Source organism: Ictidomys tridecemlineatus, chromosome 3 (assembly GCF_052094955.1).
Source record: "Ictidomys tridecemlineatus isolate mIctTri1 chromosome 3, mIctTri1.hap1, whole genome shotgun sequence".
Classification (NCBI taxonomy): Eukaryota; Metazoa; Chordata; class Mammalia; order Rodentia; family Sciuridae; genus Ictidomys; species Ictidomys tridecemlineatus.
This window is the reverse complement of record NC_135479.1, coordinates 80091160-80116338: the sequence shown is the minus strand read 5'-3', so window position 1 is coordinate 80116338 and position 25179 is coordinate 80091160. Positions and strand designations below refer to the sequence as shown.

Genomic DNA, 25179 nt, shown 5'->3' with positions numbered 1-25179 from the left:
GTAGAAAGACCACATTTCATTTTAAAAATCCAAAACATCTTTAGTAACTAGAAGAGCTATTCTATAATTCAATGCACTATTTTTTTTTTTTTTAATGGTAAAAGACTCACCAAGGCAACATAAGGAAGTTTTAAGGCTAGAAAAACCATCCTCCTGGGGCTGGGGTTGTGGCTCAGTGGGAGAGCGCTTGCCTCGCACATGTGAGGCACTAGGTTCAATCCTCAGCACCACATTAAAAAAAATGAATAAATGAAATAAGATACTGTATCCATCTATAACTAAAAATATTTTTTAAAAAACTATCCTCCTATTTCCTCATTTTACTATAATAATGAAAATCACAGTGTAATTCTAGAATCACAAAACTAATATACTGAATATATTTCTGAAACCAGTTTTTAGAACTTTATTTTACAAGTAGGGAATGTACTTTTAACTTTTTACTAACATTTTCCCCCTGTAGATACAACCTATACAACCTGGACATTCATATCTTCAAAGGAACAATCATCAAAATAAGATATTAGCATAGTAACAGCCTACTGGCAATGGTTACACTTACATGTTGTTTATTGGTCTCCAAACCATTGAGAATTTACTCCAACCAATGCTAAAACTTTGCTATTTGTATGTTAACTCCAGAGAAAACCAGTTTATATCAATTTACGATTTAGTAGTCACAATCAGGAAATGAGCCTCCTCCAAGGAAGCAGTATATATTAGTCATTGTGGAGGTAATTTAAAACTCTTCTTTCATATTTACTGGCCAGGACAACCCTTGTCTATATCTCACTACCTTAAGTATCAAATTTAAATGAAATATTTGGAAGTAGCCTATTTGGTAGGTATAATGTGGATATCAGTCTAAATTTATACCTTGTTTTCCAATAAAGTGCAGAAACTCAAGATATATATGCTACAGATAACAATGATTTCTTTTCCATGGTCAGTGCAGAATAAAATAAAATTTGACTTTCCTGAAAGTACCTTTATCTACCTACCCATGAAGACAGGTTCCATTTACTTGCCTTTGTCTTGTTTTGAGTATATAATTCACAACTTATAAACTTCTCCAATGATTACATTGCAGCTTGTATTAAATCCAAAAACACTGGAGAGGATAATTTCATTTTATGGGTTAAGTATTTAAAAATCACTGTTGGTCAAGATAGTAATTCTGGGCAATTTTCTTGTAGAACCAAACACAGTGACAGACACTTGCCAGCTCTGATCAATAGGCTGCACCTGTCCTCCTTTTGTTTGTACTACTTTATTGTCTATGTCCTTTTCACAGACTACAAGGGGTTACTAGAAAGAAATAAAGACTATAGAATCAGATTGATCCTTCCCCAACCTTCAAAAGGCCAAGATATTTTGGTGGATATGCTATAATAGTACTCTGAAGGCAAACCTTTTAGGACAGCTATTAGATTTAGTTGGAAAGAGGAGCAAAGAGCAACAGCTACAGTATTTTAATAAAGTATAACAATTTAGTGAAGATTACATACATTAGTTAATCTTGCCCTAAGTTTTTTCAGTTTTGAATTTTTTTTTTAATTTCAAGAGAATAGGCTTAAACACAGAAAAAGTAAAATATATGCCAGTCCATAATCTATATATTCTTCATCTTGGCCATGAGGTCTTCCAAGCTTTCTCCAGAATCTTCTACTGTTACTTCAGGTACACAGTCGTCTTGCTGTCAACAAATGAGGAAAATACAGTGAAAAAATAGCCTTACTGAATTCTTTATGCTTAGGAATCAGTAAGCTTTAACCATGCTCAACAAGTTTATTAATTTCCTCTAATAAATATGGCTTATAATTTTAAAAAATCTTTTTTTTTTTTTTTGTAGTTTAGATAGAATGCTTTTATTTTTATCTGATGCTAAAGATCAAGCCCAGTGCCTCACACATGCTAGGCAAGTGCTCTGTCACTGAGTTATAGCTCCAGCCCATGCCTTGCAATTTTTAGGACAGTTCTTTACTTTCCCCACCAGCATTTGATTTATGAGGCAGTAATTTTCATATTCTTGATATCTCAACCATATATTTTAATTGACCTAAAAATTATATGTATTTATGGAGTACCCTGTGATGTTTTGATACATGTATATACTATATAATCAGGGTTCGCTTATCTTATCAAACACTTATCATTTCTTTGTGGTAAAAACATTTTTTTTTCTTTTTTAAAAATTTTTATTCTAATTTGTTATATACAAGAGCAGAATGCATTACAATTCTTATTACACATATAGAGCACAATTTTTCATATCTCTGGTTGTACACAAAGTACATTCACACCATTCATGTCTTCATACATGTACTTAGGGTAATGATATCCATCTCATTCTACTGCCTAGAAAAATTTTTGATAAGTGAACTACTTTTTTTTTTCAAAAAACTGTACTTCTATTGGCATTGTTATGGTTTAGATGTGAGGTGTCTCCCTGAAAGCTCACATGTAAGACAGTGCAAGAAGGTTCTAGGAGAAAGGATTGGATTATAAGAGTCTTAACCCAATCAGTGATTTAATCCCTATTTAGGGATTAACTGAATGGTAACTGAGTGGTAGAGTGTGGCTGGAGGAGGTGGGAATTGGGGCGTGGCTTTGGGTATATATTTGTTTTTGGAGAGTGGAGTGTCTTTCTCTTGCTTCTTGGTCACTGCAATGTGGGCTTCTTCCCATTAAATGATTAAATTAAAGAAATGATTAAAAATCATTAAATTAAATTAAATTAAAGAAATGATTAAAAAATCATTTCTTTTAGCTTTCTGAAATACAGAGTTCAGTACATTATCTAAGTCATACTACTGTGAAACAGGATACCAGAACTTATTTCTACTCTCTAACAGTAACTCAGTAGCTATTAACCAACTTCCCCTATTTTTTCCCCAGCCTCTGGTAAGCACTATTTAATTCTCAATATATACACGATTAAGTTTTTAAGATTCTACATGAGTGACATAGCTGTCATTCTGTGCCTGGTTTATTTCACTAAATATAATGACCCCTAGTTCCATTCATGTTGTCACAAATAACAAAAATATCCTTTTATGACTGATAAAAGTACATATACACCTTACTTTTCTTTATCCATTAATCAGTCAATAAACACTTAACTGGAGTTCATTTCTTAACTCCTGTCAACAATGCTGCAATAAATACGGAGGTATAGATGTCTCTTCAACATAAGATTACATTTCTTTAGATATACACCCAGTAGTGAAACCACTGTTCCACAAACATTCTATTTTTAAAATTGTTCTACTTTTAATTTTTGAGGAACTTCATGCCATTTTCCATATGCATCTACTAATTTATATCTCCACCAATAGTAAAGGTTCCATTTTCTGCAAATCCTTTTGAGAATGTGTTATCTTTTTGATAAAGGTGATAACCTCATTGTGGTTTTGATTTGCATTACCCTGATGTTTAATGATGTTGAGCAATTTTTCATATTTATATTGGCCATTTGAATGTCTTCTTTAGAGAAATGTACTTACACTGTCTACTGAAGTATTTTTAAATGATATTGTGGCTAAAGCTCTAAATATACAAAAATCATATTTTCATTTAATCAAAATCTATTATGCATGACCTATTAATGAGTGAACAAAACCATTTTATGTCAGTGTTTTCAAAGTTTAACATAAACTGTGCACAACTCCATTTTAACACTGAATACTTCTTTCTCACATCTTAATGCCTATGATGTAAAATACCCAAAACAGGAATTATTGTATTGGCATTACTAATTAGAATAAAGATAAAAGAAGATATATATACATTTTATCTTATATTTACTTATGGATAAATCAGATTTTAAAAGTACCTTTTTTGGAATTGTATATGCCACTGTAATTCCTTCAGGTAAGTCAGGAACTGGACCTGAAGAATTTTTCAATTCCTCTTCTGAAACCTCAGATACCAGCTCAATACCTGTTGAATTAAAATAGATTCTGTAACAGTTCTGAAGAAACTTCATGAGCAATAATTATTCAAAATGTGTGTAACCTTGCATTCTCTATCACAGAAGATTTTGCTGGATGTGTGTCTTCAATTTATAAAAGAATTCTTACCCCACTCATTATCCTCATGTATTATCTCTTCCTCTTCTTGAACAGTCTCCGGTTTGGGCAATAATGCTACCTTTTTCTGTAGAAATCAAATAATACTAGTGTTTTCAATCATTATCAGTTCTCTGAAGCATTAATCAAGAATTCAGACAGAGTTTTATGGTATCACAAACAAAAAAGGATCTTTATTTTTAATAAATATGATGAATAAATTAAAATTATAAAATTAAAACTATAAAACTCCAGAATCCAAATCTGTTCCTTTTGTTTGACTGTTTAAGTTACTATTCTATGCAATAAGATCCCTCAGACATTCTGACACATTTGACATATACCTTGTATTCTTCCTGCTGCTTCCTGCAATTTTTATCATCACATTGAGGATTTGGCTTCATGGACATAGTAGGAAAAAAATCTTGCATTGCATTGTATCCAAGGTAAAAACTAACAGTACCAAAATTTAATAGAAACCTAGAAAAAAAAAATAGACTTAAAGGAAGGAAAACCCCATTAAAAAGTACTAAAAGAAAGTAAGTGAATTTTTAGAAATTATTTTGGAGTTCATAATGATTTTTCCAATATGCAACTCAGAAACAGAAATTTTCTCTTGTTGACAGAGCCTACTTCGTAAGTAGATGCTTGAATATTTGCTGAATTAATGAATGAAAGAAAAGATTACTCCATTTCATCACCTAAAGAATGCATTATTAGTTTTTGAACCTCTACTAAAAATAAAATGTGTGGGAGGCCAACCTTACATGTGACTGAGTTACACTCCCCGGCTGGGTGCTGAGGCTCTCAGTCACAGAAATGTGGCACCCTTCTTGGGTGCGAGGGTCAGTGTCTCATGCATGGGTGTGTCTTGCTACAGCCCCATGGGTGAAGCTATGCTCACCTGTTCCTTTGTAATATAACCCCTTGCCCGGTTTTGGATAGAATCTTCCATGGAAGTGCCTGTGTGTGTCCCCTTCTCTTACTGTGCCCTTGAGTGTGGCCTACCCAGGTGTCAGTCAACCTGCTGACAGTGGACATCATGAAGATAGACTCAGCCCCTTGAAACCTGACCCCTTGCCTCATTTGAATAGCTTCTCCTCTCTCTCTCTTTCTGGGGACACTTAAGGTCAGAGAAGCCGTCACAGTGACCCCAAAGAAAAAGGTATTTGTGTCTCTTGTGTGGTTATTTTGTGCAGCCCAGTTAGCCCAGTTTAACTGGAGTGACCCCTGAGCCTTTCAGTGACGAGAACAGAAACCCGGCAAAAATGCTGGAATTTTATACAGTTTTTAAACTTTAAGACACATACTGATTTCAGAGATATCAAAATGTGAGAGAAGTGTTTTTTAAAATCTTGAGACATGGTATTAAATATAATTAATTAAAATTTGTATATAATTTACTGTGAAGTACACAATTGTGAATGTATAGTAAATAAAATATTTTATATCTTCATGTAAATACTACCAGATCAAGATACAGAATATTTCCAATAACCCATAAAGTTCTTTTGTGTTCTCCTGCCCATCCAATGTGATTCCCTTTAAAATCTTCTGTATAGGAGAAAAATCATGCATAAAACAAAAGGAACAAAAGGAAAAATATTTGCAAATGCATGTTTTCAATATACAACAAAACAAAAAACAGGGTAAAGGATATTAAAAGATAACTCACAGAAACATATGTGCCTAACCCTTTTTTAAACAAATGAATAAAAATTAAAATGAAATATGCATTTTTTGCTTATCAGAGAAATGGACATTCATACACACACATATTAATGTTATGTTAATGTATTTCAAATTAATGTAAATATACATGGATTAAAAGTACACATATACATATATAAAATAAAAACATTTAAAACTAAATTTAAAAAAATTAAATACTTGGCTGATAATTTCAATTTTTGAAAACTTAACAAAATATATTTATCAAAAGCATATAAAACTATTCAGAAAAATTAGCCCTCACTTACTTTAACACATTTTGTACCAAGATTCCCGCCACCACTCCCATAGTGGTAGGAAGACTGGCTGCACAAACGCCTTCTCGTTTAAGAGTCTTTTCATCGATATTTGCAGCAACTACAAGTGGTGGTGCACACTGCATGAAAAAGGAAAAAAGGCAAACAATTTTAAAAGAAAGAAGGAAAAATATGAATGTTTCAAATGGCATTCCATTATATTCAAGTTTGTTTTTTCTTTGAATTATAACACGTTTTCAATTCCCCTAAGGACTCTAGTGCCTAACAATGTAAAAAGATCTAAGACAAATAACACATACCGCAAAACAAGCAGATTCTCCAGGAATTATAAGCTGTATGTGCCCCGAAACTGCATTTTCACTGACCCCAGATTCCATCCATGTTTGTCCAAGTTCATTACAGGCCTTAAATAGAAATAAGTGAAAACAAGGAAGAAAACAAAAAAGCAAGTAGTTTACTATAAATTCTTGTTGTGAAATGTTATAGCTTACTCAATGAGTCACCAAGGGTTTCTAAAAATTAATTTTCAAGAAAAAAAGGAGTGAAGCTGCAAATAATTGAATTCCTTGGTAATTACCATTTTTATTTAAAGAATAAACTATCAGTATTAAAGAATTGGTAAATACCTATTTATCAACTGAAACTACAATTTATTAGGTATCTTGCCAGGTTAATATAAAAATTTATATTAATTTCAAAAATAAAAAATCTAAAATACTAATTGAAAAGTTAAAATTCCTTGCTTCTGATAAGCATGAGAGAGTGGGATGCTTGAAATGTCTGTCATACCAACAAAGCTAGACATTTCCCATAACTATTATAAATTTTAAAAGTAGACAAAGAGAACATTACAAATAAGCACAAAAAAGGGCTCAAAATCACAATTATTTTTGAGATGGGGATGGTATACTAATCATACACTAGGGATCATAAAAGAATATAGTTAAATCCATGAGTATTACATCTAACGTAACAGAAAAACTCACTGTATTTATTGCCATCCGAGCTTCAAAATTGTCCACACAGCTAAGAACTAGATCAACAGGATTTCCTTCTTCTAACCCACCATTACTAGTCAAAGAAAACAAATTTTATTTGAAAAAATATCAAAATAGAAAATATATTCTAATTAGACTTTATTGTTCAGTCAGTTTTCTTCTTTCATTAAATTTTTGAGTATAACATCAATAAGTATTTAATATTAAATATCCTGTATATATGAAACATTAAGTAACTATTTGAATATAAAATCAATGATACCATTGTGGTAAAAGGATGAAGGAAATATGAAATCTGTTCACAACTGTTTCCATATTAGCTTTTAAAATCTTGTTCATGCTTCACTAAAATATCAATGTAATAAAAGCTAATTGAATACAATTCATTATTTTGGAGGTATTCTGACAATCTCTGAAGAAAACTATTTCAGAGAGAAGTATAATCTAGAACACAAAATTTAAATTGAGGGTCCTTTATTAAATCATTGTAAATATCAAAGTATTTTGTTTATTTATTTATTTGTTTATTTTTGGTACCAGGGATTGAACCCAGGAGTACTTAATCCTGGAGCCACATCCCCACCACATTTTATTTTATTTTTTATTTTGAGACAGGGTCTCGCTATATTGCTGAGGCTGGCCTCAAACTTGCAATCCTCCTGCCATTTAATATATAAAAATTACTATTTTAATAAACACAAAAACATATTAATCTGCCAAATTTCTAAATTAATCAATGGATTTGTCTAAAACTTGCTTAACTGGGCTGGGCATTTTTTACAAAACACTCATAAATAAAATGTTACCTTATTCTATCCATGAAATGTTGAAAGTTTTCCATTGTGGTTATATTATAGTTATGTACTTCAAAAAGAACATCAGGATTAATGTTCCTAAGAGGAAAAAAGGGAATGATTACAAAGACTATTAGTAGCTACACTAAGAAAACACAGAAAGAGCTAAAGACTAAGTTAGAGAATTGGAATTCAAGCTATTCAGAGAAAATCGAAAGTCCTCTTCCACCTCTTTTTTTTTTTTAATTCTCACCCCAACCTGGATCAATCTATGTGCGGGGAATTACATCTTTACTACTCAGCCTAACAAAATAGCTTATTTGTCACATATTCAATTTGGTATAGGGGTTCACACACTATGGCCCATTGGTCAAATCTGGTGTACCACCTATTTTTGTACAGCCTTCAAGTTAAGAACAATTTTTAAATATTTGAGAAAAAAGTCAAAGGAATAATATCTAATGACATGAAAATGATGAAATTCAAATTCCAGAGTCCAAAAATGAAGTTTTATTGGAGCACAGATATGCCTATTCACTTTTGTGTTATCTGTGGCTATTATCACACTACAACTCTATAGTTCAGCAGTTGCAGAGACCATGAGGACCTCAAAGACTAAAATATGTACCATCTATCCACATACAGAAAAAGTTCGTCAACCCAAGTCCAAGAGTAAGTAAAAATCTGCATTTGTATAGAAAAAAATTTAGGACTATGTATTAGGTTAACTCATACCAAATTTATAAAATAAGATTTCACTGAATATAGTCCTTAAATGTAATTCCATTTACCTTAAAGTATGTTCTGCTGCTTGAACTTTACTCAGTCCTGCTTGATGAGGCTGGAAGAAAAGTCTGTTCATATTGGCCAGTTCTACTTTGTCATAGTCAAAGAGGAGTAACTAAAATAAAAATTTATTTCAATGAAAAACATTCCAAAAAACTAAAATTAACAAATAGCAAACTAATGGACCTATATTTGATTGCTTTAAGAGTCTGATGATGACATTAGTTAACTAAGACATTAGGTGCCATATGTGAATTCACTGAACACTTATGTGAGCTAAATACATAGGTACTATTATCCTCATCTTAAAGATGAGGCAACTAGAGCATTTGCCCAAAGGCTGAAAATCTTCATTTCTAACAAGCTCCCAGGTGATGCTGAGGCTACTACTTAGGACCAGACTTAGAGTACTAGCAAGACTCCAGCAATTCTCAAAGTTTAGTTTGTCCCTTGAACATCATTAGGATCACCTGAGAAGGTGTTAAAATGACAATGTACCTCATACCAACAGAATCAGAATCACTGATACAGGGTCTGGCAGTCTGTGTTTTCATAAGCTTTTCAAGTGCTTCTGATAACAAACTTGTGAACCATGGATCTCCCCCACTGATCTCTAATATCTTCACCAAACATGTACTTAAAATCAGCTATAAGCAATTTTTGGCCTGCCTTTGTAAACCTCTTAAAAAATATCAAAATTTTGATGGTGTTTTTGTATTGATGAATGAGTACCAAATCTGAAACCGCTTTAAGAGGTACACCAACACATTACAAAGTACTGGTAAACTATATGGGAAAATGTTTGCCTTATCAAAATGAAAAACTAAAAGGTTTTTCACAATTATATAACTGTGGAAAGCTTATCTATTCAATTACTATGTATCTAACATCATAGACCTTGGTTTTATAAATCGAAGACTGATGGACTGAATTCTGGTATAAGTTTACTTTTCTTTCCTACACATAATCCAAATAAATATTTTTTAAAAATTTTTAAACTATGGATTAAAAAAATAGGAATATTTTCTAGTACAAATTCAAGAGTAAGAAATACACAGGATAGAGAGCCTATTTGTCATTTAAATTATGTTTAATAAAATAATTTATATATGTTTCAGTGTTTCACTCATACTTTATCAACTTAATAGTCTCCTTTCCTAAATATCTATATCTAAAACACCTAAGTCCAAATTGTTTATGTAGTACCCCAAACAAAAAAGTTTCTGTAACAGTCCTTGCTTAATTATCAATAATATCAGTTTTTGTTTGGATAGGGATATATCTCAATCTTTTGGATGGAAAGAATAATCTGAATAAATACACAACAAATCAGTAGACCATTAGTAGTAAGGAAAAAAGTCCTAACTTGTACCTGATTTGCTCCAAGAATGAGGAGTTCCCTATGAGACAGGCAAAGAGAAATATTTTTACCTTACCAATACCACATCTTGTCAGCATTTCAGCCGTCACACTACCAACTCCACCAACACCTACTATTGCTACAGCAAAGGTACGGATTTTCTGTGAAATGCAAAATCACATATGTTCTGGTTAATAGTTCTTCATTTAATTTGTCACAGAAATTATTTTCATTTCCTGAAATTGTCTTCAAAAACTTGGAAAGGGTTATCATACCTCATAGTCGCTTACAATTCCCATTCGCTTTAAGGCCATCAGGCGGCTTAAAACAAAGAAAAGAAAATGTTTTAGTGAACAACCAATAAAAAAAAAAAAAAAACGAAAAAAAAAAAAAGAAAATGTTTTAGAGCTACAATTGATTAGTTAACAGTGATATAAACAGACATACATCATTACATAAAATAAACACTGAAATTCAATCATTACTCCTCTTTTAAAATAAGAGGAATCTTTCAGTTGTTTTTTTTTCCAGATGGAACTAAATTACTTAGTAGCTTTAAATACAGACACTCATGTACCCTTCTCCTGGTGTAGCCTGTGAAATAATATATATGTATTTAAAAGCTACTTCTCTGTTCTAATGTGCAGCTGAGATCAATACCTGCCCAGTTATTAGCAGAAATCCTCTATTTTACTCTCTTCAATAAATAAATCTCCAATCTCTTCTCCTGGTGGGAAGGGGCATTAGCTCAGCTACCCCCAGTGGAATAAGGGTCCTTGGGTTCTGTTTTTTCAAAAGACTTTCTAGGAATACCTGTACCCATTTCTGAGCCTCCTGGGGCGATTGTGTGGTGTAAGTTGGGATGCAGGTTTAAGATTCAACTTCTTAGAATCTGTTAAATCAGTCATCCTTCATCCATCAAAGTTTCAAAAATTGTGTCACTATAATCTTCAAGTATAGGAACCCACTCCTCTCCCCCCAATTATTAATGGAAACCTTCTATTTTCTGAATGTGGGATTACCCTTTTTTAAATTTTTTTTACTGTTTGTTTAATGGGAGTGGGCAGAAGTGAAAGTCAGTTCCTGTGGTCTGCCATCTTTATCTTCATGCTCTCTTTAATTTTAAAAATAACCTCTGAGAAAAATGCATTGCACCTCCCTGGGCTGGACCCCAGACCAGGAAAAAAAACAGGATAATTAAGACCAAAAAAAAAAATTAGAATAATTTACTGCCCACAGTCAGCTAACTGGCAAACAATATTTAGAGCTGAGTTTCTGAACTTTGGTTTGAAACTAGGTGTTCTAATCAACACTTCTGCTTGCCTCTCCAGTTTCTCCATGTGCTTATAATCATATTCTATACCATATGGGGATAGAGCTCAGTTGGTAGAGTGCCCGCCTCCCTCATATACACAAGGCTTTAGATTAAATCCCCAGCACCACCAAAAAAAAAAAAAAAAAGACACACATTTCTTTGCATTTTATCTTGGAGAGAAAATTTCCAAGTGTTCATTTGTAAAATTCAAACATACTGAAATATGACAAATGGAAGAGTTTGCACTCATTCTGATTAGAGATAACAGTTCAAACAGTTCATGCTTATTCAATTCATGCAATTCATACAACTTGTGTTGTATGACCATTATTCCACATCCATTTAGTTTCCCAACTAAAGCAAAAGAACTTTGAGAGTCAAGGACTTTATATTTCTTATGTATCATTTGATATAATTAAAATGATGTTGAACACATTCAAAGTCATTTCCTATATTTTCCAATTACCCTGTACTATCCCTTTCATAATTTTTTAACTTGTACTGTATCTGCATATTTACTTTTCCATGTATCTCACACTCATCTAGTAAATATGGAGGGAAAAGACCATATCCACTTTGCATCCATAGTGTACTGCTCATAAAAAGGTAAATAATGCCAAAGATGGCTAGAGATAAAAAGGAGGGCTCAGTAAATGTTTGAGCTGAATGAACAATTTAAAAAGTTAAGACTGACCAATTTTCATGTATAATTTCATTTCAATAAACAACCTGGATATCAACAGATATCTCCTCTGTAGCAATTTTAATAAAGTCAAATGGTATCCATGTGATACAGAGTACTAAATGTTTAGACTTGAGTTCTAAAAGTTTTATTTTTGATTATTTGGGCCACACTAAATGGGCCTTTCATAAAAATAATGTCTGAAAGATTACTTTAAATATATGACCCAGGACTGGGGATATAGCTCAGTTGGTAGAGTGCCCGCCTCCCTCACATACACAAGGCCCTGGCTTCAATCCCCAGCACCACAAAAAAAAAAAAAAAGATACAATATGACAAATGGAATAGTTTGCACTCATTCTGATTAGAGATAACAGTTCATGCTCATTCAATCTCTAAAGATTTTGGAACATTAACCCTTAATATTTACCAATACAGTTAAACAGTGCACCTTAAAACTGCCACTGAGGCTTTATAATGTCACAAACAACAAAAACCTTAAAAAAAAAAAAAAGCATCAACACTCATGTTCTTTAAAGGAAAAAAAATAAAAAGAGCGCTTTTCTATTTCACGTTAAGACGACCCAGTTTTTAGCCACACTACTTAATGGCTTATTTACTTTTACAGGGAAGATAATTTCATGTGAATTTTGGATTAGGTGAAACCTAATGCCAGTTCAGGCTTTGGGCATTATTATTTTGGGTGGGGGGCAGGGCTTCAGGAATGTGCTATACCACTGAGGTTACAGCCCCAGCCCTCATTTCAGGCCTTATACTATACATAACAACTTGAGAGCCCTCTAAGCCTCGATTCTCTCATCTATAAAATGGGGGTAAAACCCATTAGCGCGGCTATATAGTTCTTACCCTTAACCACTGCACTGAACTGACAAGCTTCCGGAGGAAAGGAGAGGAACAGCAGGTCTTGTAAAGCAGAAAGGCCTGAGATACCTTTGGAACTCCTTCGCCCTTCTCCATCTAAATTACACTGAAAAGCCTTTATGAATCTCCAAGTTTAGGCTAGGCGGGCTTTACGTTTGATGTCTTCTGAACGTTCTTAATCCTAAGCGAGGTGAGGAGCAGTAATTAGAGGCAAGAGCTACAGGAACCTGAATGCACGTTCGCCGCGAAAGCAGGAGCAGTACCATATGGAAGGCTCGCTTGGGTTTTTAAAACCGAGAAACAACGTCTTCCCACCATCCCTAAACAGTGCCCTTGCGCATTTGGGAACGGGACCCCAGACCAGGAAAAGGGTGGCGGGAGGCCGAGCTAGCGGTAAGGGGCGCCCTTCTCACCCCACCGAGACCGGGACCTCGCCCCCCTCCGACTCGCGACGCAGTCACCTGTAGGGATTGGAATCCACCACCTCTGAGCTCATCTTCTCGATGCGGGCCCGGCCGCCCGATCCGTCGCCGTCACCCAGGGCCCGCCGACTTCTCTCCTGGGCAAGTTCCCGCTCCAGTTCCAGTACCCGCTGCTGCAGCCGCTCCACGGACTCGGCCATGGCTGGGACCCCCGCGGCCAAACCTCCCAGCCCCGGCCTTCGCCGCCGCCGCCGCCCCACGCTGCTCTGCTGGGCAACTTGCCGTCACCTTCCACGCCCACAGACCTAGCGAAAGGCCCCCGGCGCTTCCAAGACCGACACGTCTCCGCGGCTCCCAAAGACCTTCCAAGGTACTGCTTCCGGTACGTCCCTCTCATCGCTCCCCTCAGCAAAAACTCGCCTCTTTTGAGTTCTTTCTTCGCTACATCTGCTATAACCAGCTGCCGCAGGACTGGGGTTATAAGTACCTAGAGCAAGAGGACGGCGACGTTGCCTTTTAACTAAGTGGCTAGGAGAAAACACCCGGATCTTTTATTTCTGGGCTCGAGGACCTGACGGTCTCTTTTCTGAACCGGACCCTAGAGGTCTTCCGCACGCAGGTGCAGTAAGTCGGCTGGGAGCGACTCCTACATCCTTGTTCGCTCGCAGCTATAACTACGGTTTTACTTTCTTTAAAACCGAGCCCCTCCAACGCTGGCACTGACAGAAATTTAAAAATTCGAGCACACGTGGGTGCTTTCGGTATTTCTCAAGTCGCCAGATTCAGCGGGCCGGCCTAGCGCCGTAATGGAGCCCTAAGGTGTGTGATTGGCTAGCGCCAGGCCCCGCCCGGCCTCGCCCCCAAGTCCTGAAGTGTAGTTGCTGCAACCTGTGGGGAACCTTGGCACTCCAGAACCTGTCCGGGTCTAGTCTGTGGCTTGCAGCTCGGCGACAGTCATGGGGACGGATGCCCACGAGCCCGAGACCGCAGAAGTGCTGCCCCAGCACCAGTTAGACTGCAAGTCCTTGGATGCTTACCTAAGCCGTCATTTGCCTGGCTTCGGGGCACAGCCCGGAGCTACGTTGACCATTACTCAGTACAGGTATCTGATGCAGCAGGAACAGATCTGTGCATTATGCTTTCTTTCCTTTGGCCCTTCCAATTTACCCCATCCCGATTTCTTTTTCTGCAGTGACGCATCCTGCAGGCAGGAACTGCTTATTGTCTGTTCCACAATTCCAATTCGGCTTGGTCCCCATTCGAGGGCAGTACCGGAAGCATCATGACATTTGCCATTACATTGCCCACTGGAAATTTTGTTCAAGGTTGAAATTATGTGACTCAAGGATTTACTCACTGAAGTAGTAGAGGCCGGAAGTACAGTGAGAAATTTAGTTATTTTCTCTGGCCTTTGTGCCACAACCATAAGACTTTTTTTTTTTTTTTTTTTTTTGAGAAGCCGGTGTAATTACATTTAATTGGCCATATTTCTTGGGGGCAGAGTTAGGGGTACCACCTGGAGGCTACAACAGCTACTAATGTCTTCACTTGGCAAGTTATAGCGCCACTTTGGGCCTCAGTTTCTGAACCCAGGAAATGAAACTTGAAGAGCTGATCCAGAGAATACCGTTTTAAACTTTTTAAAACTTTATTTTAAAATTGTACTTTTAGGGCTGGGGTTGTGGCTCAGTGGTAGAGTGCTAGCCTAGCATGCGTGAGGTATTGGGTTTGATCCCCAGCACCACATTAAAAAAAAAAAACTAAACAAAATAAAGGTATTGTGTTCATCTACCACTAAAAAAAATTAAAATTGTATTTTTATAAATAGGGCACTATAGAAAGACTCCTAACTTCCAAAAAAAAAAAAAAACCTTGATCTGCCACTTATTACGTGGGAATTTTAAATATATTACATAAACTTTGAGAACAAGTTTTCTTTTGTGCCTGTTCTAGTTAGCCTTGGTAATAAAATGAAGTAATGTGGGTGAAAGGGTGTAAACTTTGCAATAACATTGGCATTTTATCATTGGTGTTTATATTCTTTGACTATTGATTTCAGTAAAAATGGAAATAAAGGAGATGAATCAGAGAGAGTCTAGGGTATAAAAACTTAAAAGCCCCATGTCTTAATAGACATTGGGAAATAAAGGAGAGGTGGAATAAAGAATAGCTGTAGTCTCTGGCCTAGAAGACTTATGATGTAAGCAAACTAAAGTGGGTCAAAGTTCAATTACTATTGGTCACAAGAATTTGAATCAATTGCCCTTTGGACATCAAGTCCTATTTTGACAAAAAGGAATAATAATATTCACCTAGGATTGTAGAGTTACTAATTCTGAATTAAATTGAATGTTAAACCATAATCATACTTATTAACTAAAATTAGTTGTGGTATAGAAATTACTTTGGAACTTGATTTTATACATATGAATGGAACTGGATCCCCCACCAGATGAACACATGAAAAATTTTATAACAGTTAAAGACACATTAAGCCACAATGGAAACCTCAATAATTCTGAAGTATCTTTTTTTTGAAAAAAACCCATAGTTTTAGAAAATAAGTGCCAAAACTTTAATGGAAAAAAAACAGCTATCAAATACACATTTAGAAATATTCATGGATTAAAGAAGTAATAATCTACACAGATAATAGTTATGAAAGTTCTGTAAACAAATGCATTGTGTTTCTGTACTTTACCAACAGTTAAAAAGGAATTTTCAAAAAGCTATGATTAATAAGAGCATCAAAAATATAAATTACCAGCCAGGCATTGTGGCACACTCCTGTAACCCCTGCTATTTGGAAGGCTAAGTAAGGAGGATTATAAGTTTAAGGCCAGCCTCAATAATTTAGGCCTTATCTCAAAAATAAAAAAGGAATGGGGAGGGTTGGGGATATAGCTCAATTGGTGGAGTGCTTGCCTTGCCATGGATTCAATCCCCAGCACCACACACACACACACACACACACACACACACAAATGTCTAGGGTTGTAACTAAGTGGCAAACCACATAGGATTCAATCTTGAGTGTGTGTGTTAATGTATGAATTTTAATGTTGGGGTTATATAATGTATTAATATTCATCTAGTAAAACTGTGCAGTACCTTTGTTGAGAAAATGTTTATTAGGATTTTTTAATGTGTAAAAAGAATTTTTAAAATTAAGAGATGTCTGTACATGATTAGAAAAATATAATATTGTAAATTTTTCTTTTTAAAAATTCTAATTTTTTTTCTCTAAGTTGAAAGATTGATCCTAAATTTTGTGTGCAAGAGCATAAGGTCAATAATCACAGAAAACTTCTAAAGAACAACAAAACAGAAATTTGAATAAGATAGCATGGTATTAATGGAGCTGGATAAACAGACCAATAATTTGAGATTTTATAAAAATACTTAATATTTATAGAACTTTGATATATGACAGTGCTGGCATTGAGAACTAGTGTGGAGGGAGACTTTTTAACGAAATTATAGTTATTATCCATATGAAAAAGTTAAAACTAGACTCCTTATTCTACTTCACACACTCCAAGTGGACAGTGTACTTGGTTGTTAAAGACAAAACTAAATATTTAGAATACATGACCTTTTAAACCTTTGAATTGGAGAAGAAATTCTTTTAAAAAAAAACATAGAGGAGCGAGAATATGAGGAAAAAGGTACACCCATACAATGCTGGTGGGAATTACATGTTGGTGTAACCATTATGGAAAACAGTATGGAGCTTCCTCAGAAAACTTGGAATGGAACCACCATTTGACCCAGCTATACCACTTCTCCATTTGTACCCCAAAGACTTAAAATCAGCATATTACAGTGATACAGCCATATCAATGTTTATAGCAGCTCAACACACAACAGCTAAACTATGGAGCCAACCTAGGTACCTTTCAACAGATGAATAGGTAAATAAAATGTGAGATATATATATATACATATATATATATATATGATGTAAAATTACTCAACCTTAAAGAATGAAATTATTGCAGTAAATGGATGGAGTTGGAAAATATCATACTAAGCAAAATAAGCCAATCTCAAAAAACAAAGATTGAACGTTTTCTCTGATATGTGAATGGCTAATTCACAATAAGTGGGGAGGCTAGGGAAAAATAGAGTTGCTTTAGATTAGGTAGAGGGGAGTGAAGGAAGGGAGGGGGCATAAGGATAGGAAGGATAGAAGAATGAATCAGATTTTATTACCCTATGTATATATAAAACTATATGACCGGTGAGATCCCACATCATGTACAACCAAAAGAATGAGAAATTATACTCCATTCACTAAACAGTTTGTAATAGCAAAAATCCAGGACCCAAGAAGTTTATTGGTAGTAAAATAGATGGATACTTGGACTATAATGATATAATGGAATACCATACAGCAGTGAAAATGAGTCAGCTGTAGCTGTACACAACACTGAATAAAAATCATGGACAAATAAAAGTACATTTAGCATATATTGTTTAATTAAATAAACTTCAAAAGAAGGGTAAATATAAAATTCAGGATGGTAGTTATTCTAAAGAGGAAGGATTTACAGAGGGCTTCAAAGACGTGATAATTTTCTCAAGGTAGTGAGAACATTGGTGTTTGTGGTATTATTCCCTATTATGGGTAATGCTAGTGTGGTGCGGATTGCATTGTACATTCAGTGCTATGTGCCTTATCCTGCTGTTTGTCTTTATGTGGTGACTCTGGTTCATTCTTGCTATATTTCCTTCACTGGAATCACTGTCTGATCCACCTTCAACCATGGCAGACTGCTTGTCTACAGGAAAAGCTCCTTTCCTTTGGGGTAAGAGAGTGAAAAATGCTTCTTGCCAGTTTCATGTTTCCAGGTATCCCAGAATAATCTCAAATGCATGATTAACTGCCAAAACTTTTCTTCACAAAATTTTGAAGGGGGAGCCATACCTGATCACTTCCAAATTCTGATGCTTGTTTGTATGTGAATCCCTTATGATGGTTGTGATCCACTAATGCTCCAATCACCTATGTCTTTGATTCATCTAATTCCTTTAGTATATTGGGTGAATCTGAAAATTGGATTCTTTTTATTATGAGTTCATTATAATGCTCTGGTTGATGTAGATATCCTTCCAGTTGTCCTGTCCTTTGTCATTTACATCTATGTTCTTTTTCAGTTGGCCTTCATGGCTTGTCAGGTAAAACTTCACAGGATTCAGTGCTCGTTGGTTTTCTGCATAGCATTGTTGGATATGCTCATGAAGTTTCTTAATGTCCTTTCATGCCATCAAATCAGAACTGTAGTTCTGAACTACAGTTGATGATAAGGCAGAGTGTACTATGAACAGCATGTCTTCCAACACGTTTTCTGTCATTTCCATCTGAGTTTGATGCCAGTTGACACTGTTTCTCTAATTTCTTTCTGTTGAGTTTTGTTTCTTTCCACTTTTGTTTGAGAAATTCTCATTGTTCTTCCCATTGTTTCTGTATTATTAGCTTCTTCATTTTGTCATTTTGATACTGATTGAATCCCTTCATCTGATCTTGGTTTCTCTCTTTCCTGATCTTCACTTAAGTTTTGCTTCTTTTCAACATTAAAAGTCTCAATAAACGCTGGTGACTTTTTAAATGACATTATTTGGTGTTTTAAACTGAGGTGATGGAGAAGGAAAATATGGTAGTTTATTCAGAAAGCCTCTGGTGTGTTCTTGATACTGCTGGCAAGTCCTCCTTTGGAAGCTTCCGTGATTATTTTTTTAAGGAGGAGAGAGATAGAGAGAGAGAGAGAGAGAGAGAGAGAGAGAGAGAGAGAGAGAGAGAGAGAGAGAGAATTTTTTTAAATATTTATTTTTTTAGTTTTCGGCGGACACAACATCTTTGTTTGTATGTGGTGCTGAGGATCGAACCCGGGCGGCACGCATGCCAGGCAAGCACGCTACCGCTTGAGCCACATCTCCAGCCCCGATTATTTTTTTTTAACAGAATTTCTGTTTGTTGTGTTGAGAGTTGACTGAGGCAAGAGTGAACACAAGACAGCTGTATTACAGTGTTACAGTAGAGAGAGATTAGTGGCATGGGCTGGCATGGGAGTGTAGAATATGTGAAGAGTGGTCATGGTGAAGGTATATCTTGAAGAATTTACTGATTAGATATGGCATAGGAAAGAAAAAGATAGAGACAGAGTTATTCTATTTTACCATGGTAGCTATAAGTATGGGGTTATCATGAACTGAATTAGAGGTGACTGTAATAAAAAATGGATTAGAGGAGGACTGTTAGGAACTCAGTTTGAGAATGTTAAGTTTCAAGATGGCTTTTAGACATTCAAGTGAATATGTATAGCAGCTGGATATGAGTCTAGAGGTCAGGGTTTGGGTCTGAATTAGACATAATTTTGGGAGTTATTGACATAGAGAAGTTTAAGCCACAAGATTAAAGAATTACAGAGAAATGAGTCATAAAGCTAAGGTTTAGAAATTGAGTCCACAGCACCCCAATATGAAGAAGTTGGAGAATTAAGAGGAACCTACAAATGAATCTGAGAAGGGGGAGGCCAGAGAGGAGAGGAGAATCATGGTTTGTATCAGTGACCTTGAAAAAGTAGTTCTAGTGCAAATACGGAAATGAAAGTTTGATTGAAATGGGTTTAAGAAAGAACAAAAGAAAGAAAATCGGAGCAGGGAGCATTTCCACAAAGGGGAATAGAAATGTTTTAAGTGGAGGGAGAAGTGAGGTTTAAGAAAAGGCTTTTTAAAACACATACATACACACACACACACACACACACACAGCATGTTTGTGTGCTGATGGCAGAGATTTGTAATTGTGCAAGAGGGATATCTGGAACAAGGACCATGAAAACCAGAATAATCCAATTCGTAAAAGGTGGGGTTATCCTTAGGCATATGTGTGAACATTCTTCTATAGACTCTGGAGAGATGACAATAATATGAGTGTGGATAATTGTATGCAGTAGGTATAGTAGAGTAAATTTGTGGAAATTCTGATCCAGTTGTTGTTTCTCACTGAATTAGGCACCTAGGTAATTAGCTGAGAGTGAAGATGGAGGAGAAGGGGCTGGAGGTTTGAGGAAGAGAAAATTATGAAATTCAGGAGCATAGGAGAATAAATGAGCTAAGGAAAAATGATTGCCAATTAGGGTAACCTTGAGGTTCATGGTGATGAATTTGAAGGACAAGTAGTTATTTTGGTAGACATTATTGTTTTGCCCAGGTACTCTTTTTATTATTGTTTCTGTATACACCAGCTTTGTTGGGTTTTTAATAGCTAGCAGCTGTGGCTCTTTTTTTGGAGAACTGTCCTTCTGCTATCTGAGCCTCCTTTGTCCTGAATGTTATAATGCCTAAGATGGCTCTTAACCACAAGTGATTCAGGAGTCTGAAATCTCCATCATCTTTGCTTCAAAGGTAAGACAGCTCTCAGGGTATTAGACACTGCAGAGTTCTCCCCTTGCCCCAATACCTGCCTACACTCCCAGGAGTTAAGACTGAAGCTACCCTTTTAGGAACTTTGTCTTAGAGCATACCCTAGCTTGTCTTTCTTCCCTTCCCTGACCAGTTTCTCCCAATTCTTTATTAGTTTATCAAGCCCTTCCTTAAGTCATTTGGTCACACATGTTTTTACTCAGGGTCTGCTTCTCACAAGCTTAGACTAAATCAATAATTATGACCATATGTTTCTTTCTCTAGCTACTTTCAATTCTATAATTCATAATTGGATTTAATTAGGATGGGAATTTTTACATGCAAATACCATGAAGTAAGAAAAGGGCAAGTGTATTGAGGTGCATCAAGGTAATGGCTATGTAATTTACCATTAAATGTAGGCTAGTTAAGGAAGGATGTGGTGGGGGTACGTGAGTGAAAAGAAGTAGGATCAATGGATTGAGGTACTAGCCAAAGTGAGTAGAAAAATAGATCAGAGAAATGCTTACAAAGTAGAATTATGCAGTGTTTCAAGAGATGTCCAATCTAATACTCAAAATCTGTCAGTCCCTTGAATTTTCCTCCTCCATTGATATTTTCCTTGACACCATGTCCATCACATGTTGTTATTAGATCCTTCTTCTGTGTGGACTTTGAAATCATTGATCAAGTATTATTTATGAGAGTAATTGTGAATCAAGCTAAAATCCTCCAGAAGTGAAGGGGAGTGATCTGGGAGTTGGTAGCTGGCTACAATAAAATAAAGAAGGGTAGATGGTAAAAGCAAAAATAACCGAAACAAGGAACAGACCTCAATGGATCAGCAAACTTTCTTTATTAAGAAGCAGAATGTCACATTTTCAGAAGAGAAAATGGCAATTGATTACATTAGGGGTCTGATTTTGATAGGGTTTAAGTGAGATTTGGATCATAACAAGTGAAGTTTGAATCATTTGCAGAGTGCATCATTTGGGTAGTCAGAGGGAACAGTTGTGCAAGTTAAAAGCCTAAATCAGGAAAACAATTGCAAAAGTTCAAAACCCATTTGTTGCTGGGAAAGGATGAAAGTCCAGAGCCCAGAGCCCAGAGCCCATTGTCCTCCTTTCTCCTTGTTTTCCATATCCTTCATTCCAGACTCTCAAAGAGGATAATGAATTGGGGTGTCAATACCAAGTCTGGTTGCTTCCTGCTGAGAAGGGGTGAAGTAGGGAGACCCACCCCTTTTCAGAGTCTTAGTGCCCAATGTGGGAACGGAATCTCATGACATGAAACTGGAGAGAGCAAAGAGTCTGGAATGATAATGAAGAAGGATACAGACTACATCTCCAGACCCAGGGGATGACTGATATGGAAAAAAAAAATCTGTCCCTTGGGAAGACTGCAAAATAAAAACAGGGAGGAAGACCACCATTGTGGTCTCAATGCCATGGCACTATGTTAAGAAATGGGATAGGGTAGTATTACTACACTCAGGTTCTTGTATCCAGAACTGGTTAAAATGAAATCTGGACCCAGAAGAATTTAAGCACAGGCAAGATTTTATTAGGGGCTTCTGCTCAAGACAGAAGGGAGACAGCACTGACCAACAGTGTTAAGCTGGCTCAAGCAAAGGACAAAGGTATATGTACAGCATTTATGGCATCTACATGGTAGGCAGGAACCTGATCTCTTGGTGTCATCACATGTAGTGTTGGGATTTTAATTACACCCATACTCCTCTTCATACATCATGTCTCCTTAGGTCTCCACCTGAGGGTTCTGTTTTACTATGCTAATGAGTTGAAGGTTTCCTGTGGGTTACTTTAGTGACTGATATCCACATGTGCATGCATTTGTCCTTTACCCTGGTTTGCCCCTTATCATCTGGGAAAGTCTGACAGCATTTTCAGAATGAAGCCATCTATTGTACTGTTTCAGTGAACTGTTTCCAGTGATTTTGCTTTGGCTCCAGTTTCTTGACATTTCTGCTGACCACATAATCTCAGAAGGCTGAGCTAACTCCTCAGTCTCCCATCTCCTGGTGTGTTATCTCACTCCCGTAGCCTTGAAGATGGATGCACTTTTAAATTCCTAATTTTCTGATATGACTGTTAACCCCATAAGACAGAGAGCTAGCTTGGCTCTTATTTCCCCCAACCAGATGTTTATCTCTTAATCTTAAGGGGTCCTGTTTTTCATAGTGCTCCGTGACTATCTCTGTAGGTTGTTGGAGCCTGGGAATCGCAGTCTAAAGCTAAGTGCTCTGGGTTTACTTTTTTGTTTTTATGATACCAATTTAAAAATATTTTGTTCTGCAACATGAATTGCACTTTCCTTTTATTTACCACAAGGATAAAATGCAACTGTAATTTTTTTCATGGTGTATATTCAGGTATTCAAAATGTCTAAGGAAATGTTACATAGTACCTTAAATATAATTTTTAAATGCCATCAGAATAACTATTTACAAATCAGTGTTCTTCAAATGTCAAGACTGTGTTCAAACTTCATTGTGATTTGGTTGGCTTAATTTGTATCTGCAATCATGGTTCCAAAAGAAGCACCTCTGGAAGAATAAGCAACCATTCCCAGGGAAATTGCTCATAGAGCACCTAGCATGGTGCCTGCTCTCTGGTCACTGAGACATGGTGGGGTTTGGGACCTTCTCCAGATCTTTCTGCTGATGTTAAATTCTTTCTACTCAGTAATCTGATCTTTGTCCAGCCATTTGATAATTCCATTGCAGTTGTCAAGAAACTTCTGTTTGAATTCATCTTCTACTGGGGCCTATTAAATATCTAAGATCTGAGCAACTTCTTGGTGAATATTTTGACTCTTTGTTTCTCATATTCATACATTTTTTACTTTTAAGCCTTATTGACCATATATACTTAATGTTGTCCATTCTCAAACACCATGTCAGTGATCTTTTTATCTTCATGTTTCCTGATCTTTTATCTTCAGCAAACATGTCTCAGATGCTGTTGGCAACTGTATCAAGTTACTGGAATCCATGGAAATTCAGAGGGTACAGGAGGATGCCTAAGAGTTCAAGTTTGCCAAGTTGGTTCTTATTCTTTATCATTGCTCAATCACATAAAACTAAACAAACCAATTGATTGTGGAGAGTAGATGGTGAAGGTCTGAGGCTGCTTGGTGTGAACAGCTGTATTGTACTTGGTCAGAATATCATGGTTCAACAGTGGTTTCCATGCCAATGGACAAGGAGTAACACAGAGAAACTGCAAATCCTGAATATTTTCAAATTTATTTCTGGACAAGGGATAAGATTTAATGGGACAAGATGGCCACCTAGGTAGCTGCAAACATAACTAACACTTATAGGGTTGGTTCTTTCTTTTTTCCAGCTCTTCTATTGAAGAAGTCCTACAGTAATTTCTGAGCTTTTGAATCTAGTTTGATATCTAGTCAAAATCTTCTCCAACCCAGTAAGGTCTCTAGCTACACATCTAAATGTAATGATTGCATTTTTGTTAATAGAAATTGGACAAGCCAAAAGTGCTTATAGGTTGTAGATCAACATGTTTCTTTTGCATAGATATCTTATCCATGTCTTAAACATTGGCTCAGTGATGATCATTCTTACATTGTGGCTACCTCTGATCCAGATTCTCTGAAGGCCTGATGGTTGCAGTGGTTAAACTTAGCCCATGCTATCTTGACAGTGTCAGTGATAATCCTCCAGTGCAAGTGAGCTTCTGCATTTTTTTTCCTTTGTTAGAACCACAGTAAGTATTTCCTCAGAAGAAAAGTTTTCAGTTTTTTAATTGATGTTTTGGGGATAAAATTCATATAATATAAAGTTCACAGTTTTAACAGTTTTGAAGTATATGATTCAGTATATTCACAATCACCATTAACTAATCTAGAACATTTTTGTGTCACCTCAGAAAGAAACCTCATGCCTCCTAATTCCCTCCTCCCCCATCTATTAGCAGCCACTAGTGTAATCATAGAATTAGATGGTGCCAAGATCATTGCTCTTTAATACGAGTCTGGGAACAATGTTTCTGGCTTATAGGAGATGGAGCTGCTGCTGCATTCAGTCTGGGCTCACTGTTGTTCTTTCCTGATGGAGGGTGGAGTCCTAGGGAGAAATTCCTCTGGGATTTATTCCTTTGCTTATTTGGTTCAAGGTCTCTCTTTTATACTATTAAATTCTTCAAAAGTTAGGTGATGCTTAACTGTTATAAATGAAGGTGTAGATTGGATAGTTTTGTTAATTGGAGTGTACATCCTTAGTAAATGTGAGAATTACTGTACACCTGGAGAGGAAAGCCAGTGCACTGGTGTCCATTAGTTACCAGCTACCAGCGGCACTTTTGTACTTTCCTGGCCCAGATGCTGCTCAGTCTGGGATCTTACTTATCTCTCCTTTTGTAGAGAGCTGAATTTAATTGTTAGCCTTGGTGACATATGGGGTTCTCTCTCCAAGGGCAAATAAAGGGTACTAA

General features: G+C 36.1%; 2 protein-coding genes and 1 pseudogene across 5 annotated transcripts in view; 1 reads left to right on the top strand and 2 right to left on the bottom strand.

Moving 5' to 3' along the window:
- Window positions 1–378: 378 nt before the first annotated feature.
- Uba5 (ubiquitin like modifier activating enzyme 5) lies at window positions 379–13914 on the bottom strand. Of its 2 annotated transcripts, XM_005327014.5 has the most exons (12): window positions 13337–13914; window positions 10272–10317; window positions 10068–10157; window positions 8642–8751; window positions 7863–7949; window positions 7045–7129; window positions 6358–6462; window positions 6050–6177; window positions 4415–4550; window positions 4083–4158; window positions 3836–3942; window positions 379–1696 (listed from the first exon to the last, which is right to left on the bottom strand). In XM_005327014.5, the coding sequence occupies exons 1-12, from the start codon at window positions 13495–13497 to the stop codon at window positions 1613–1615; spliced, it is 1215 nt and encodes a 404-aa protein (XP_005327071.1). In that variant the 5' UTR covers window positions 13498–13914; the 3' UTR covers window positions 379–1612. The 2 variants fall into 2 exon arrangements, with proteins under 2 accessions (XP_005327071.1, XP_021583222.1); XM_021727547.3 differs by lacking the exon at window positions 13337–13914 and having other exon boundaries at window positions 10073–10157.
- A 2-nt stretch (window positions 13915–13916) lies between these two features.
- The window catches only part of Acad11 (acyl-CoA dehydrogenase family member 11), an 82384-nt gene continuing 71121 nt past the window's right edge, over window positions 13917–25179 (top strand). Inside the window, exon 1 of one of the 3 annotated variants that reach the window (XM_021727546.3) lies at window positions 13917–14116. Coding sequence is in view for 2 of the 3 variants with exons in the window: in XM_078043326.1 (XP_077899452.1) it covers window positions 14254–14399 (146 nt within the window). In the remaining variant the exon portion in view is untranslated. Of the gene's footprint in view, window positions 14400–25179 lie in introns of all 3 variants that reach the window. The other 2 variants (XM_078043326.1, XM_005327013.5) reach the window with 2 other exon arrangements.
- On the bottom strand, window positions 17934–18931 carry LOC101967000 (tRNA methyltransferase 10 homolog A pseudogene; annotated as a pseudogene).

Bases quoted from the DNA above. Each gene is read 5' to 3' on its own strand.
- Uba5 (XM_005327014.5), bottom strand. From the start codon at position 13,497: ATGGCCGAGTCCGTGGAGCGGCTGCAGCAGCGGGTACTGGAACTGGAG. The intron at 7,950-8,641 runs GTAAATGGAATT...TTTTCCTCTTAG, and splicing joins GCAGCAGAACATACTTTAAG to GAACATTAATCCTGATGTTC. The intron at 4,159-4,414 runs GTATATGTCAAA...TGATTTCTACAG, and splicing joins AGCAGCAGGAAGAATACAAG to AAAAAGGTAGCATTATTGCC.